Genomic DNA, 15790 nt, shown 5'->3' with positions numbered 1-15790 from the left:
TCCCAATCTATGGACACCATTCTGGGGAAGTCTTTCAATGTAATTTCCAGCTCATGAAACGGAGGCCATGCCCCGGCTTGCACAGAATGCAAAAATACAAAGAAAAAGCACAAAAATTGAGCTTGGATTATTATTACTCTATATTCTCCAGCAGGCTTTTTCAAACTGTGTTTTTTCTGAATCAACAATAAAAACATACCTGACAGCAATCGTGCAGCCAGGCTCTGATTAATGCTGCCCGTGGTCCTGGCCACATGAATCTAATGACTGTTCCCTTTAAGGTACAATGGAGAGATTTATCAATCTAATGGCCTGTTCTCACTCACGTATACATCTTACCAGTGCTTTACCCGATGTATTATCATATAGCACTCAGACTAATATTTTTCAATGGGCAGTGCTGATGACCGATTTTTTTTTTTTTTTTGCAATCAGTTCACGCTCACACATTTAAGTTTACGGGTGCTTGGAAATCATTGGACTGTACTCTGATGACATCTGAGCGCAGTCCAATTTCCATGGACTTACAGAATGGAGAAGATAGAAAATCAGATCACACTAAGCTGGCACTCTGATCAAACGCGGGTCAGAGTGTCATTAACATGATCAATCCTTTTCTCTTGGATGAGAGAATCTATGGACATCTTACGGTACCCTAAATGTGCCAAAATTGTCTCAATTTGTGCCTAAAAAAACTTTCATGACTTGCACCATATTTATTATGAGTCTAATTTCTCAGTTTACCCGTGATCCACAAGTAATAATGTATATATTTTTTTTTAATTCGTTTATTAATTCCTGAATAAACAAACAATGCACACATTTGCATTTATCATTATCAGTTATACCACCGGATACAAATAATTACAGAATATCATCATATCCAAAGTTTACAGGAGTAATAAACTGTGCATGTTGAATCACTAGTACCTATAAAATACCTATTATACAACTTTAACTGTTAATAGTAAGTCGCCAAAAGGAAAAACAGATTTAGATCCTGCTCCGCACGCGATGTCCCAAAACCACAAGCCCATCCTCTTGTGTATGTATCTAATCAGCGCAGACTATAGAGTATGATAAGAGGAGTTCCATCTACCCCAGATTTTTTCGAATTTACCTGGGCATCCTCTATTTTGGTACAGTGTTCTTTCATATGGAATGACCGAGTTCCCCAAGTCAATCCAAGCTCTGAGAGTCGGGGAGGAACCACCCATCCACCTTAACGCCAGTATCTTCCGTGCCAAGAAGAGCGTCTCTCGAAGAAAGATCCCAGTATGGTGATCCCAGGCCTCTGTATCCCATACCCCAAATAAGCAGGTCAATTGCTCAAGTGGGATAGGAATTGACAATAAAGATGTTAAGAATGTCGTGACCTCTTTCCAATAATGAAAAATTACCGGGCACTTCCAAATCATAAGGATAAAATCTGCATCTCGTGTATGACACCGTAAACAATCTGACGAGTGGAGGCGACCCATTTTAAAGAGCCGCGTTGGGGTCAAATAGGTCTGATATATAATATACAATTGGGTCATCCTGTTATTAACTGAAGGAGAAACTTTAGTTGGGGACTCTAGAATATCTTCCCATTCCTCTCCCAGTGTATCGGGGAGAAGTCCCTCCCACTTTCTTTTGAGAGAGTTAATAGTAGACCCATCTCCCACGGATAATAGATCCGTATATAAAGAGGAAATGAGTCCCTGAGGACCCTGTGATTTGAGAATGCCTATCAGAGGTAGAGATGAGATCGCTCGACCCGCACCTATATTTCGCATATATGATTGGAAAGCTGACCTTAGCTGTAAATAACGGAAGAATTGAGATCTTGGGATATTGTAGGTATCCCGTAATTGTTCGAAGGATACAAAAAACCCCTGGTCATGTACATTGCCCACCGAAAGAACACCACATGAGATCCAGAACTCAGTAGATGGGTGATTCAGTAATTCTGGGAAATAACTATTATGCCATAGTGGCATTTCGGCTATTATGTCTGAAAATTTAATAACTTTTTTGATTTGTCTCCATACTTATCTCGCCAGTCGAAGCAAAGGCAGCAAACGGGGAGCACTGACTTTCTCTATTTCCAAAAATCCCAATGGACAATCAATCCGGGCAGAATGAATCAGATGACTTTCTGAATTAGGTAGGGAGTTATTAGGCATCCATTTGCTTAATGCCTTAGCCTGCCCGGCAAGACAGTACAGGTAAAAGTCTGGTAGGGCCGCCCCACCCCCCCTTTTTGGTTTCTGCAGAGTAGATAGTTTAAGTTTGGGTCTGGTCTTCCCCCATATAAAGGATGTGGTTAGCGAGTTTAAATTTGCAAAGAAAGACTTGGGTATTGGCACAGCACTATGTTGGAGAGAATAATTAAGTTTGGGGAGCAATATCATTTTAATTAGATTAATGCGGCCTGCAACAGAGAGAGGGAGTTTGTTCCAGGTTATAAATTTAGATTTGACCAGGTCTAATAGTGGATAGATGTTAAGTTGTAGGTCCAGCTGACTATATTGAGGCATATGGATACCTAAATATTTGAAATTGGAGACTACAGATAGTGACGAGAAATTTTCGAGACAGGGAATCGGAGCATGAGACAGAGGCATCAGGGCAGAGTTGTCCCAATTTATATAGAGACCGGAGAATTTACTAAATTTATCAATGGTTGTTATTACTTGTGGTAGTGTTTCTTCTATTTTATCCATAAATATGATCATGTCATTGGCATAAAGACCGATAGTGTCCACACGATCCGCAATATTTATTCCCTTAATATCTATGGAGGACCTTATGCATATTGCTAAAGCTTCGATCGCGAGGGCAAAGAGAGCCGGGGACAAAGGACATCCTTGACGGGTTCCCCTGTGCAAGGTAAAAGAATCAGAGATAGAGTTATTCACAATTACCCGTGCCCTAGGATTCCTATATAGTGTATTTATCCCTCTAATAAATTTGTCCCCAAAACCGTATTTCTGTAGACATGTGGATAGGAAAGGCTACTCAAGAGAGTCGAACGCTTTGGCTGTGTCTAGTGACGCCAGTGCCCAATTATTATCCAATTCTAGAGAACTATATTGAATCACCGATTGGACTCGCCTAATATTGATGGAGGTACTTTACCCGGGCATAAAGCCAGTTTGATCTGGGAGTATAAGGTCTAGTATGATCGTATTTAGTCTAGTAGCCAAAATTTTAGTGAAGATTTTATAATCTACGTTCACCAATGATATAGGGCGGTACGATCCACACTCCAAGGGGTCCTTTCCCTCCTTTTTAAGTACAATAATGTTGGCATCGTAAAATGTTTCAGGCATAAATTCTCCCTCCCATATACTCCGGAGTACCTTCAGTAAAAGTGGTGCCAGGTGGCTCCTATATTTTTTATAGAACTCGGCGGGAAACCCGTCGGGTCCAGGGGCCTTCCCGGTGGCCATGTCCATTATAGCATGTTCCACTTCCTCCAGAGTAAACTCGGCCTCCATAAAGGCTTGCTGGGTTGGACTCAGTGAGGGGAACGCTATGTCCGATAAATAGTCCACACATTCAGGGACACCAAGACCACTACCAGATTTGTACAATGACTTATAGTAATTACAAAAACACCGAAGAATCTCCTCAGTAGAGGATACCAACGAACCATCAAGTGTCCGAATCTGTAGTACTGTATTAGAAGTATTATGCTGGGATACTAAAAAGGCTAGAAGTGTACTGGCCTGATTCCCCAATTCAAAATAGGATTGACGGGTAAAGAATAATTTACGTTTCGATTTAGTGTCTATATGTTGGGTATATAATCTTTGGGAAGTAAGCCATTCCACCCTATTGCCGCTGGATTGATTAGCCACATAGGCGGCCTCCGAGTCCTTTAGCCGCCGCTCCATCTCATCATCCTCCCCTGCCGTCACCCTTTTTATGTAAGAGATTGTGGAGGACAGACATCCCCTTAGGTATGCTTTTAGAGTGTCCCAAAACAGATTAAGATTCAAGGGGTCTGGATGAGTAGAGACAAAACAGTTCAACTGATCAACCGTTCTATCACTAGAATCTATCAATTTCAACCAGAAGGGATTCAATTTCCAAGGTATATTATTGTTTGGCTGACCATATTTAAATTTGAGGATAACTGGACTGTGATCTGATATCCCTCTATTACCATGTTCGATACTATCCACCCATAATGCCAGGTCACTAGATCCAAATATGTAATCTATGCGAGATAGAGACTGTCTAGTTGATGAATGACAGGTATATTCTTTTGTCTCAGGGTGACGTGTTCTCCATAGATCCAACCATCCACTACCGCTCATAAATAGTGCCAATTGAGAGGGGGGTTGAGGAGGAGGCCCCCCCGGACATCCCACCGTCTAGTCTCAATCTGTCTTTAAGATTATCCATGACTAGATTAAAGTCTCCCATACAAATAACACTAGCATTAGGATAATTTAGGGAGAAACCCATTGCCATGCGGAGAACCGATATATTAGCCGGGGGTGGGTTATAAACACATAGTATCACATATTCCCGCGTATTAATAAAGGCGTGTACAAAAACAAAGCGACCCTCGGGATCACGTCGTGCCTCCCATCTGACATTCTTGTGTATCAACAGAGAGACCCCTCTGGAGTAACTAGTATGGAATGCGTGGAGGGACCACTGCACCCATGGCTTTTGTGTACATTTAACTGTGTCTCTGGTCAGATGTGTCTCTACAAGTGCTACAATATGGGGATGATATCTTTTAATCTGTGAAAATACCTTGATTTTCTTTCGGGGAGTCTTAATACCCCGTATATTCCACGTCATATATATAATCTCAGACCCCATATCTACGCTTAAAGAAAGGAAAGATATATACCATAACCTGAGCAGGGATCAGGAACATCACGTAGAGCATAACGTTATCATTGGCGACTAACAAACATACCAAACAATCAAAACTGGTGTAAAAACCCAAACAAAACAGAATTTGAACAGTGGAGGAGTATAATGCTACACTCCTACAGTCAGATAGAAAAGGGGATACCCTCACTGAAACCAGCGTCCGGTATTGTTGATAAGCTCAGCACCAATACGGAGAGCTCCAATTTGTGTTGCCATTAGATAAGGAGAACTGCTCAGGAGTCCGGCACACTAGACCCCCTGTATGACCGCAACCATTCGGCTGCCTCCGCCGGATCAGTAAAGAACAAGGAGGAGCCTTCATGGACAATGCGGAGTCGAGCTGGGTAGAACATGGAGTAAATGATGTTTTTATCCCTGAGCTGCTTTTTAACTTCCATAAATCGGACTCGCTGCTTTTGAAGCTCCATGGAAAAATCCGGAAAGATTGATATAGTAGCGTTATTAAATTTAATAGGGCTCTTCTGCCTTGCCAATCGCAGAATCGCATCCCTGTCTCTGCAATTGAGGAGACGCGCCAAAAAGGGCCGGGGTGGAGTTCCGGGAGGAAGAGGTCTCATTGGGACTCTATGGGCCCTCTCCACAGAAAATGTTGAGGAGAATCCGTCTCCCAGGGTAGTTTTAAGCCAGTGCTCTAGAAATTGCTCAGGTTGCTGACCTTCCGAGCGTTCTGGTAGGCCAATAATCCGGATATTATTATGATGCAATCTGTTTTCCAGGTCATCTGCCTTTTGCTTCCAGGCATTCACAGAGCCGGCGGCCTTTGACAGCTTAGCTTCCATTGGGGCAATGGTGTCCTCTATCTGAGACACTCTTGTTTCAACCTCCAAGATACGCCCTGTCATAGCTTGCATGTCATGTCGCAGGCGGCCCACTTCAGTATGTACGTCTTCTATTTTCTCAGTGAGAGAAGACCTGGTGAGGGATATGGCTTGCATCAACTGCTCAGATGCTTGTTTAAGAGTTAATTCGTCTTGTTCTCCCTCCTCATTACTGTCAGAAAGACGATTTTTGCGTTGATTCTGCGTGGGATTATTTCTGAGGGTACGTACATTATCAGGGGCATCTTCTCTGGCATATTTCCTTAGCTTTTCAGCAGCCCCCGCTCCTTTAGAATGATGCATGATGGTTAACAGAAGATCCCCACAAAAGGACCAAGCTTATGATTATGGTAGTTTATTCTCCAATAGCAGACCAGGCAAGGTCAAACACCGGGATATATCCCAAGGAGGCAGTCAGGTAAAGAATTGCTAGATATTTGCAGGAGTAACAGTCAAGGATTTGCCCAGGCACCGTGCCCCAGAGCAGCCCACAGCTCCCACAGGCAGAACAGCAGGGAGGGGGGGTAATCCCTCCAGAGTTATGGCGCCAACAGGAGTTTATCTAATAAGGGGGGTGCAGGGCCCAATCTTCCAGGGCACACACCGCACCACCCCTCTATTATTTCAGGCTGACAGCTCACTTCCGGAACTGCACCGTGATTGTGCTGTATAGCGCCGCTCTTCCCACTGTTGGAGTGCGTGCTGTAATAATGGCTGCAGTCTCCCCAGGCACCGCCCGCCACTCCAGACCCGGAACCTGTTTTTTTTTTTTTTATTTCTCCCCCGGTGTTCCACAGCGTCCCCGCTGTATGTAGGTGTCCGCCGCTTCTCAAGGGGATCCTCCCGGCTTCGGCCGCTGCCGGCGCTGCGTCCCGTCTGCTGGAGCCACGCTCAAAGATGGCTGCCGCAGCTCAGGGACCTTGCCGCTCTTTCAGGCCGCCGTATTTACCGGGGTCCCAGGACTCCAGAGTCGCCGTCTGAGGGGGGCACCGGTCTCCCGAGGTCCAAGGGCACCGCTGCAGCCGGTGTAGACTGTGGATCAGGGGAATTAACGGCAGAATGCGGACCAGGATAACGGGAGCTTCCACAAGGTGCGTCTTCCTTCCTAGCTTACATAGCCACACCCCCAATAATGTATATTTTGTGAGAACAGTTTTGATAAGTTTGGTTATTTTGTATGTCGGAGCAATTCATTTTATTATAAATCAGATTATGATTTGCGGTACATTACCTTTTATAGGGCATTTACGTAAGACAGATTTGTTGTAGAAATGACTGAAAATCCGTTCCCTTTATCTAAATGGGTTAGCTCTATAGCATGTGCGTGTTGTGTTTTTGTATTTATTTTATTTTTGCAAGTCCAGCTCAGATAAGTGGGACAGCCGAAGAAGTTTCCGAAACAAAACAAATGAATTGACCCTTAAAATGACTCGTCCTGCTTAGGAGCTGAGGCTTTTTCAGTCTGCTTAATATCTTTGGAATTTCGGCAATATCTCATGTAGAAGCCGGCCTTGCATTTGTCATTTGTTGCTGAGTGCAGGTCACCAAAACACACATTATACATACAATGGGAAAATAAGTATTTGATATACACTGCTGATTTTGCAAATTTTCCCACCTACGAAGAATGGAGAGGTCTGTAATTTTTATCATGGGTCCAACTTCAACTGTGAGAGACAGAATCTAAAAATAAAAACCAGAAAATGACTTTGTATGATTTTTTAAATAATTAAATTGCATTTTATTGCACAAAATAAGTATTTGATCACCTACCAACCAGCAAGAATTCAGGCTCTCACAGACCTGTTAGCTTTTCTTTAAAAATCCCTCCTCCTCTGCACTCATTACCTGTATTAATTGCACCTGTTTGATGTTTTCTGTTCACACACTGAGTCACACTCCAACCTCTCCACCATGGTCAACACTAAAGAGCTGTCAAAGGACAACCGGGAAAAAATTGTAGACCTGCAAAAGTCTCGGATGGGCTACAGGACAATAGGCAAGCAGCTTGGTGAAAGGACAACTGTTGTCACCATTATGTAATGGAAGAAACACAAAATGAGTCAATCTTCCTTGGCCAGGGGCACCATGCAAGATTTTACCAGATGGGGTAAGGATGATTCTGAGCAAGGTCGGGAATCAGCCCAGAACTACACGGAAAGAACCTGGTCAATGAACTGAAGAGACCTGGGATCACAGTCTCAAACTAAAATCCTGCAGAGTACGTAAGGTTCCCCCTGCTCACGCCAGCACATGTCCAGGACTGTTTGAAGCTCGACAGTGACCATCTGGATTATCCAGAGAAGGCCACAGAGAAGGTCATGTGGTTAGATGAGACCAGATAGTTTTATGGTATCGAGTCCACTCGCTATGTTTGGGTGAAGAATGATGCGTACAACCCCAAGAACAACGTTCCAACCGTGAAGCATGATGGGGTAACATTATACTTTGGGGGAGCTTTTCTGCAGAGGAGACAGGTCGCACCGTATTGAAGGGAAGATGGATAAAGTCATGTATCACGAGATTTTGGCCAACAACGTCATTCCCTTAGTAAGAGTATTGAAGATGGGTCATGACTGAGTCTTCCAGGATGACAATGATCCGAAACGCGCAGCAATTTGCGGTCAGTTAAGGAGTGGCTCCGTAAGAACAATTTCAAGATACTGGAGTGGCCTAGTCAGTCTCCAGACCTGAACCCAGTAGAAAATCTTTGGCGGAAGATGAAACTAGAAAATCTTTGGCGGAAGATGAAACTCAATGTTGCCCAGCGACAGTCCTGAAACCTGAAAGATCCAGAGAAGATCTGTATGGAGGAGTGGGCCAAAATCCCTGCTGCAGTGTGTGCAAACTTGGTCAAGAACTACATGAAATATCTGACCTCTGTAATTGCAAGCAAAGGTTTCTGTGCCAAATACTAAGTTCTGTTTTTCTATTGTATCAAATATTTATTTCATGCAATAAAATGCAAATTAACCCCTTTCTACCATTAGACGTACTATTCCGACCATGTTCTGTGCAAAGTGTCAGATCAGCGATCTGACACTATATGGTGATGTCCCATCCTGAAAGTAAAAAAAAAAAAAAAAAAAAAAGTTAACGTGTACAAATATATTTTTTTAAATTCTTAAATAAAGAAAAAAAAATATTGATCCTATAAATACATTTCTTTGTGTAAAAAAAAAAAATATATATATATAAATACACATATGTAGTATCGCCGCTTCCGTAACGACCCGACCTATAAAACTGTCCCACTAGTTAACACCTTTAATGAACACCGTAAAAAAATAACAATAAAAAACGAGGCAAATAACAATGCTTTATCATCATACCGCCGAACAAAAAGTGGAACACGCAATCAAAAAGACGGATATAAAAAACATGGAACCGCTGAAAACGTCATCTTGTCCCGCAAAAAATGAGCCACCACACAGCGTCATCAGCAAAAAAATAAGTTATAGCCCTCAGAATAAAGCGATGCAAAAATATTTTTTTATATAAAATGTTTTTTATTGTCTAAATGCGCCAAAAGATACAAAAATTATATAAATTGGGTATCGCTGTAATTGTACTGACCCAAAGAATAAAACTGCTTTATCAATTTTACCAAATGCAGAGCGATATAAACTCCACCCCCCAAAAGAAATTCATGAATTGCTGTTTTTTGTTCATTCTGACTAACAAAAATCAGAATAAAAAGCGATCAAAAAATTGTCATGTGCCCGAAATATTGGTGTTGGGATTAGGGTTATGGGTGTTTGGGTTAGAGGTGTGGTTAGGTTTGGGATTAGGGTTAGGGGTTTGTTGGGGTTGGAGTTAGAATTTGGGGGTTTCCACTGTTTAGGCACATCAGGGGCTCTGCAAATGCAACATGACGTCCTATCTCCATTCCATCCAATTCTGCGTTGAAAAAGTACTCCTAAGTGCTCCTTCCCTTCCGAGCTCTGCCGTGCGCCCAAACGGTGGTTTACCCCCACATATGGGGTATCAGCGTACTCAGGACAAATTGTACAACAAGGTTTGGAGTCCAATTTCTCCTGTTACCCTTGGGAAAATACAAAACTGGGCTAAAAAATCATTTTTGTGGAAAAATAAATGATTTTTTAATTTTCACGGCTCTACATTACAAACTTTAGTGAAACAATTGGGGGTTCAAAGTGCTCACGTCACATCTAGATAAGTTCCTTAGGGCGTCTACTTTCCAAAATGGTGTCACTTGTGGGGGTTTCCACTGTTTAAGCACATCAGGGGCTCTCCAAACGCGACTTGGCGTCCTATCTCAATTCCAGCCAATTTTGCATTGAAAAGTCAAATGGTGCCCCTTTCCTTCCGAGCTCTGCCATGCGCCCAAACAGTGGTTTACCCCCACATATGGGGTATCGGCATACTCAGGACAAATTGTACAACAACTTTTGGGGTCCAATTTCTCCTGTTACCCTTGGTAAAATAAAACAAATTGGATCTGAAGTAATTTTTTTGTGAAAAAAAGTTAAAAGTTAAATGTTCATTTTTTTTTTTTTTTTTTTTAAACATTCCAAAAATTTCTGTCAAGCACCTGAAGGGTTAATAAACTTCTTGAATGTGGTTTTGAGCACCTTGAGGGGTGCAGTTTTTAGAATGGTGTCACACTTGAGTATTTTCTATCATATAGACCCCTCAAAATGACTTCAAATGTGATGTGGTCCCTAAAAAAAAAAGCTGGTGGTGTAAAAATGAGCAATCGCTGGTCTACTTTTAACCCTTATAACTCCCTAATAGTGATGAGCGAGTGTACTCCTTGCTCGGGTGACCTCCGAGTGTTTATGACTGCTTGGAGATTTAGTTTTCATCGCCACAGCTGAATGATTTACAGCTACTAGCCCGGCTGAGTACATGTGGGGGTTGCCTGGTTGCTAGGGAATCCCCACATGTAATCAAGCAGACTAGTAGCTGTAAATCATTCAGTTGGGGCGATGAAAACTAAATCTTTGAGCAGTCATAAACACTCGGAGGTCACCCGAGTGTGCTCGGGAAAACCCTAGCAAGGAGTACTTTCTCTTATCACTACTCCCTAACAAAAAAAAAAAAATGTTGGTTCAAAAATTGTGCTGATGTAAAGTAGACATGTGGGAAATGTTACTTATTAAGTATTTTGTGTAACATATCTCTGTGATTTAAGGGCATGAAAATTGAAAGTTGGATAATTGCAAAATTTTCTCCAAATGTCCGTTTTTTTTTCACAAATAAACAAGTAATATCAAAGAAATTTTACCACTATCATGAAGTCCAATATGTTGCGAGAAAACTGTATCAGAATCATCGGATCCGTTGAAGTGTTCCAGAGTTATAACCTCATAAAGGGACAGTGGTCAGAATTGTAAAAATTGGCCCTGGTCATTAACGTGCAAACCACCCTTGGGGTGAAGGGGTTAATTATTTAAAAAATCATACAATGAAATTTTCTGTTTTTTAAATTCAGTATCACTGCTGAAATGCACCTACAATAAAGATTATATACCTCTCCACTCTTTGTGGGTGGGGAAACGTGCAAAACTGGCAGTGTATCAAATTATTTTCCTCACTGTAGGTCTCATTATCTTTTGACATTAATGAATCATCCTCCTTAATAGAAAAGTGTAGTTTAGACTGATCTTCTTTTGTACAGTCAGTTATCATCTTGATCAATAAACCCGTACACATTTAGGACGGCTACAGAAATGCTATAGATGGCGGTGACAGTATTAAGCCTTATTCAGACGGCCAAAAAAAGGTCTGCCGCTTTCCATTGACTTTGTCTTTTTGTGCGTTTACAGAAATTCATGCAGAAGTACAACTTAAAAACTATGGGAAGTTTTTGGAGGAATACACGTCTCAGCTCCGAAGAATAGAAAATGCCCTGGACGATTCTATCGGGGATGTATGGGACTTCAGTTTGGACCCAGTAGTGCTAAAGGTTTGTTAGCTCTTCTGGTCACACTTGTATATGGGACTGTTGAGTTATTTCTGCCCTTTGTCTAATGTCTAAATAAGTAGTTACACAATTATTGTAGTTCTAGCAAAAACTGTCGGAGCTGGCCGGGACAAGCATAAATACGCCAAAAGCCGCAGTATTTTTGCACAATTTCGAGGTGCGACATTTCAAGTTATTTAATTCCCATATTCTGGTGAAAACATCTTGATTAATCAGGTTTGTTTTTACTTTATTGGGAAATCCACATTGCTGTTCAAGTTTTTTGTTACTGTGGTTTTGAAAACCATCACTTTTTGGGGCAGTTTCTGTGCACATTTCACCTGGATATCATAGAAGGTAGCCACATGTGGCTTAGCCCTACTGAATGGGGCTAATCAATATACAAAGCAGTCCAGGCTGCAAACCTGTAGCAGAAACTCAAGATTTCTGCCACGGGCTCCAGCACAAATGTTCATTGAGTTTTTCTACTTGAACAGTCCTGGTGGTGAACAAATGCCCCTAAGATTTTGTAGTCTTAGGCTACTTTCACACTAGCGTCGGTACGGGGCCGTCGCCATGCGTCGGCCCGACGCATGCTGTGAAATAAAAACACAACGGGGGCAGCGGATGCAGTTTTTCAACGCATCTGCTGTCCCATTGTAATGTCCGGGGAGGAGGGGGCGGAGTTCCGGCTGCGCATGCGCGATCGAAAATGGCGGACATGACGCACAAAAAAAGTTACATGGAACTTTTTTTTGTGCCGACAGTCCGCCAAAACATGATGCATCCGTCGCACGACGCATGCGACGTGTGGCCATACGTTGCAATGCGTCGCTAATGTAAGTCTATGGGGAAAAAAACTCATCCTGCAGACAACTCTGCAGGATGCATTTATTCTCCTAAACGACGCATTGCCGCGTAGGCAAAACGACGCTAGTGTGAAAGTAGCCTTAGTCACAATTGTATTTTAGGTGTAAAATTAATGTTTGTAAAGATCACCATATGTTTAAGCAAATTATGTTCTTTACTTAGAACTTTTCTTTTGCTTTGGTTTTCACAAAAAAGTCTGAAGTGACACATGACGGCATAAAGCAGCAAGGAGCTATAATTCTCCTAGTTGCTTCCTTCACAGACATGTTCAAAATGCCTGAAAGAAGACCCCAAGATTTTACTATGCATTGCAGATGTAGCGCCAGATGAGCATCTTTTAGATTGACAACCAAATCCTATATAAGGAAGCATGGCCCCATAGACCTTGAAACCAGAAAGAGTTAAACCCCTAAACAAATAACTTTTATTAATATATTATTAAAAACATATAGAGCTCATAAATATTGAACACCTCAGCAACAAAATCTCTCAGGGCACTTCGGGGTCTGATCGTGGATAATCTCATTATCCCAAAGAGTGATATAGACAGACATATCAAGTCCCTAGTTGTCCTTTTCTCTTACCCTACCTGTCAGCAGAGGTTGGCACCCTAGTGTTGTGCGAAATGGCGCCCCCGCTCGACGTCTGTGTCCCTGACCGCCCTAATACATACCCTATTGAAGTTCAGATAGACACAGACAGTAAAGGAATGAAAGCATAGTAGAATATCTCTGCCAAAGATTCCAAATGATAGGCCAACTTATATACCATGTATGGAGCTGTCACCGTACCAATGTTTCCGGTTCAGAACATGCTGAGAAAAAACTATTACCTAAATCCTTCTGGTTCAATCCCAAAGGGATAAAAAACTAATCTCTGGTAACTAGTTAAAACAGATGGATACCATATGTGAAGTTGTCACTTTAAGTATTTCAAGTTCAAAGACAGTGGGACAAATTATTACTCCAGGATATCTCAATCCCACTGGTTGATTTTCTATCTGTACTATTCCATATTGATGGAGAACCAGTTGCATTTGTCTGATTTGGGTCAGGCAGACTGTACCACTAAGGGAGCCAACCTCCGCTGTCAGCAGGGTGAAAGAAAGGACGACTAGGGACTAGAAAGGTCTGTGTAATATCAATGTTTGGCATAACGAGATTAACCCCGATCAGATGCCAAAATACAAAGATTGATGTGTTCAATCTATGACTTTTATATGTTTTTAATATATCAATGAAAGTTATTTTGTAGGGGGTCTAACTATTTTTCTGGTTTCCAAGCATCTTTTAGTTGATATCGCATTACTCTGAACAAATGATCGGCACTCAATTCCAGTTTTAATTAATGAAATCCAAGGTCCCAATAACTTATTTTGCACTTCAGGCCCAATTTTTAGGCTTAACGAGGTTATCCAGGCACAAAGAAAGAAAGAAAAAAAAAATAACACCCCAAAACATCCTGTCTTTTTACTCCATTTTATTAGCCTCCCTCTAGTACCCCAAGCCATTCTTGTGGTCTATTACTGTTTAGATTCTGAGGCCTCCCTCTGTGATGGCCTTCTTTCAAACTGTGTTTCTTATTTTTTAAAAAATGATATAAGTGAGAAATGCTGAGGCCCAGGCTTTGTGTGATAAATGATCGGCTTCCTGTCATGCTGGATAACATGACTGCTCACTATTGCATGACTTATACACTAGGAGAATCCTGTCTTCTTAGTGTATTAAGAGATTTCCTGTTATCTTTTTGTAGAAATAAAACTCAAATTAGAGGAGCCCTGAACGGAAAATTTGGGAGTGTGTCATGTAGTGTTTACCGTTTAATTGTATCATTTCAATTCTTCTTTGACTTTTGTTTCTATGGTTTAACCTATTACAATCTTGCCCCTATCTCAGCTTGTGCCATATGAACAGTCTTCCCTTTTGGAACTCATCAGAACAGAAAATAAGGTAATGCAACACTGCTGAAGGTGAATTCTTTTAGTTATATGATTAATCTTATGCTGGAATTTAAGGCTAGTTAAGATCCATACAGAATAAAGAAAAATGTTGTACATTGGCTGCATGTAACCAAAAATTGGGCACGTTAGAAAAATATGGAAACTGTTTTCCGCTCTGAGGGATCCATGTGGTTGAACTTTTTTTTCCCACTATGTTCATCCATAGCAAGACGAAATGAAATTGCCACTGTCTACATACTGAGATGTAACCTACCACATGTTAGACTTCCTGGCCTGACCGCCTGCCCTGTCGGCCTGACCGCCTGCCCTGTCGGCCTGACCGCCTGCCCTGTCGGCCTGACCGCCTGCCCTGTCGGCCTGACCGCCTGCCCTGTCGGCCTGACCGCCTGCCCTGTCGGCCTGACCGCCTGCCCTGTCGGCCTGACCGCCTGCCCTGTCGGCCTGACCGCCTGCCCTGTCGGCCTGACCGCCTGCCCTGTCGGCCTGACCGCCTGCCCTGTCGGCCTGACCGCCTGCCCTGTCGGCCTGACCGCCTGCCCTGTCGGCCTGACCGCCTGCCCTTTTGTATATCGTAGTAAGACATGCTTCGATGAGGAAAACTGTAGTATAAAAAAAGTCATTACATTTCTGTAATTTGTATTCCATTTTTTTAAATGTTTTTTTTCCTTTACAATTTTTTGTTTTTCCTGACGTGCTTGTATATTTTATCATTTTAGGTTTTAAATAAAGTCATCACTGTGTACGCCGCCTTGTGCTGTGAGATTAAGAAACTGAAGTATGAGGTAAGGTATTTTCCTACAATGACAAATTCTTGTCTTTACTGGTGAAATGTGGTTCCTGTTCAGCCAAGAAGCGTGCTGCCTCCTCCCATTCGGGCTGCAGTAACTTGATCTTCCGGAGATGGGGGTGTCACAGAAAGCTGCAGAATCTTAAACACTACAAACTTGTTTTTCAGAGAAATGACCTAAATGTCATTTACGGACACTGTAAAGCTGCAAGGCTTGGGTTATAGCAGTTCTACCATAGAACATAAGTACACTTGGTGCGAATCATTCACAACGTGATTCTTGGTTCTTTGATTAGCCTTCCTGGCACTTTTGACTGTTGTCTTGGCACAACGTCACCTGTGCATCACACTGAAAAGATGACGTCACACCCGGCTAATCAAAAGAAGAGGCGCGGATGCTGGGAGGTAGGACGTGGTTCTCAGGGCTCCCGTTCAGCAGCCACAGATGGCTGATGTGGCCGATGGACCACGTCTTGCAAGTCGATTCGCACCAAGTCTACTGATAAAGATGTATGATTAGA

At 42.2% G+C, this 15790-nt stretch overlaps 1 protein-coding gene across 1 annotated transcript in view; it reads left to right on the top strand.

Annotated features, from left to right (window-relative positions):
* The window catches only part of WASHC4 (WASH complex subunit 4), a 143425-nt gene that overhangs the window by 53535 nt on the left and 74100 nt on the right, over positions 1–15790 (top strand). Inside the window, exons 2-4 of the mRNA XM_077265537.1 lie at positions 11516–11655; positions 14418–14471; positions 15199–15264. Coding sequence (XP_077121652.1) covers positions 11516–11655; positions 14418–14471; positions 15199–15264 — 260 coding nt within the window. The remainder of the gene's footprint in view (positions 1–11515; positions 11656–14417; positions 14472–15198; positions 15265–15790) is intronic.

Source organism: Ranitomeya variabilis, chromosome 5 (assembly GCF_051348905.1).
Source record: "Ranitomeya variabilis isolate aRanVar5 chromosome 5, aRanVar5.hap1, whole genome shotgun sequence".
Classification (NCBI taxonomy): Eukaryota; Metazoa; Chordata; class Amphibia; order Anura; family Dendrobatidae; genus Ranitomeya; species Ranitomeya variabilis.
The sequence above is the reverse complement of the archived record's forward strand: the minus strand, read 5'-3'. Positions and strand labels throughout refer to the sequence as shown.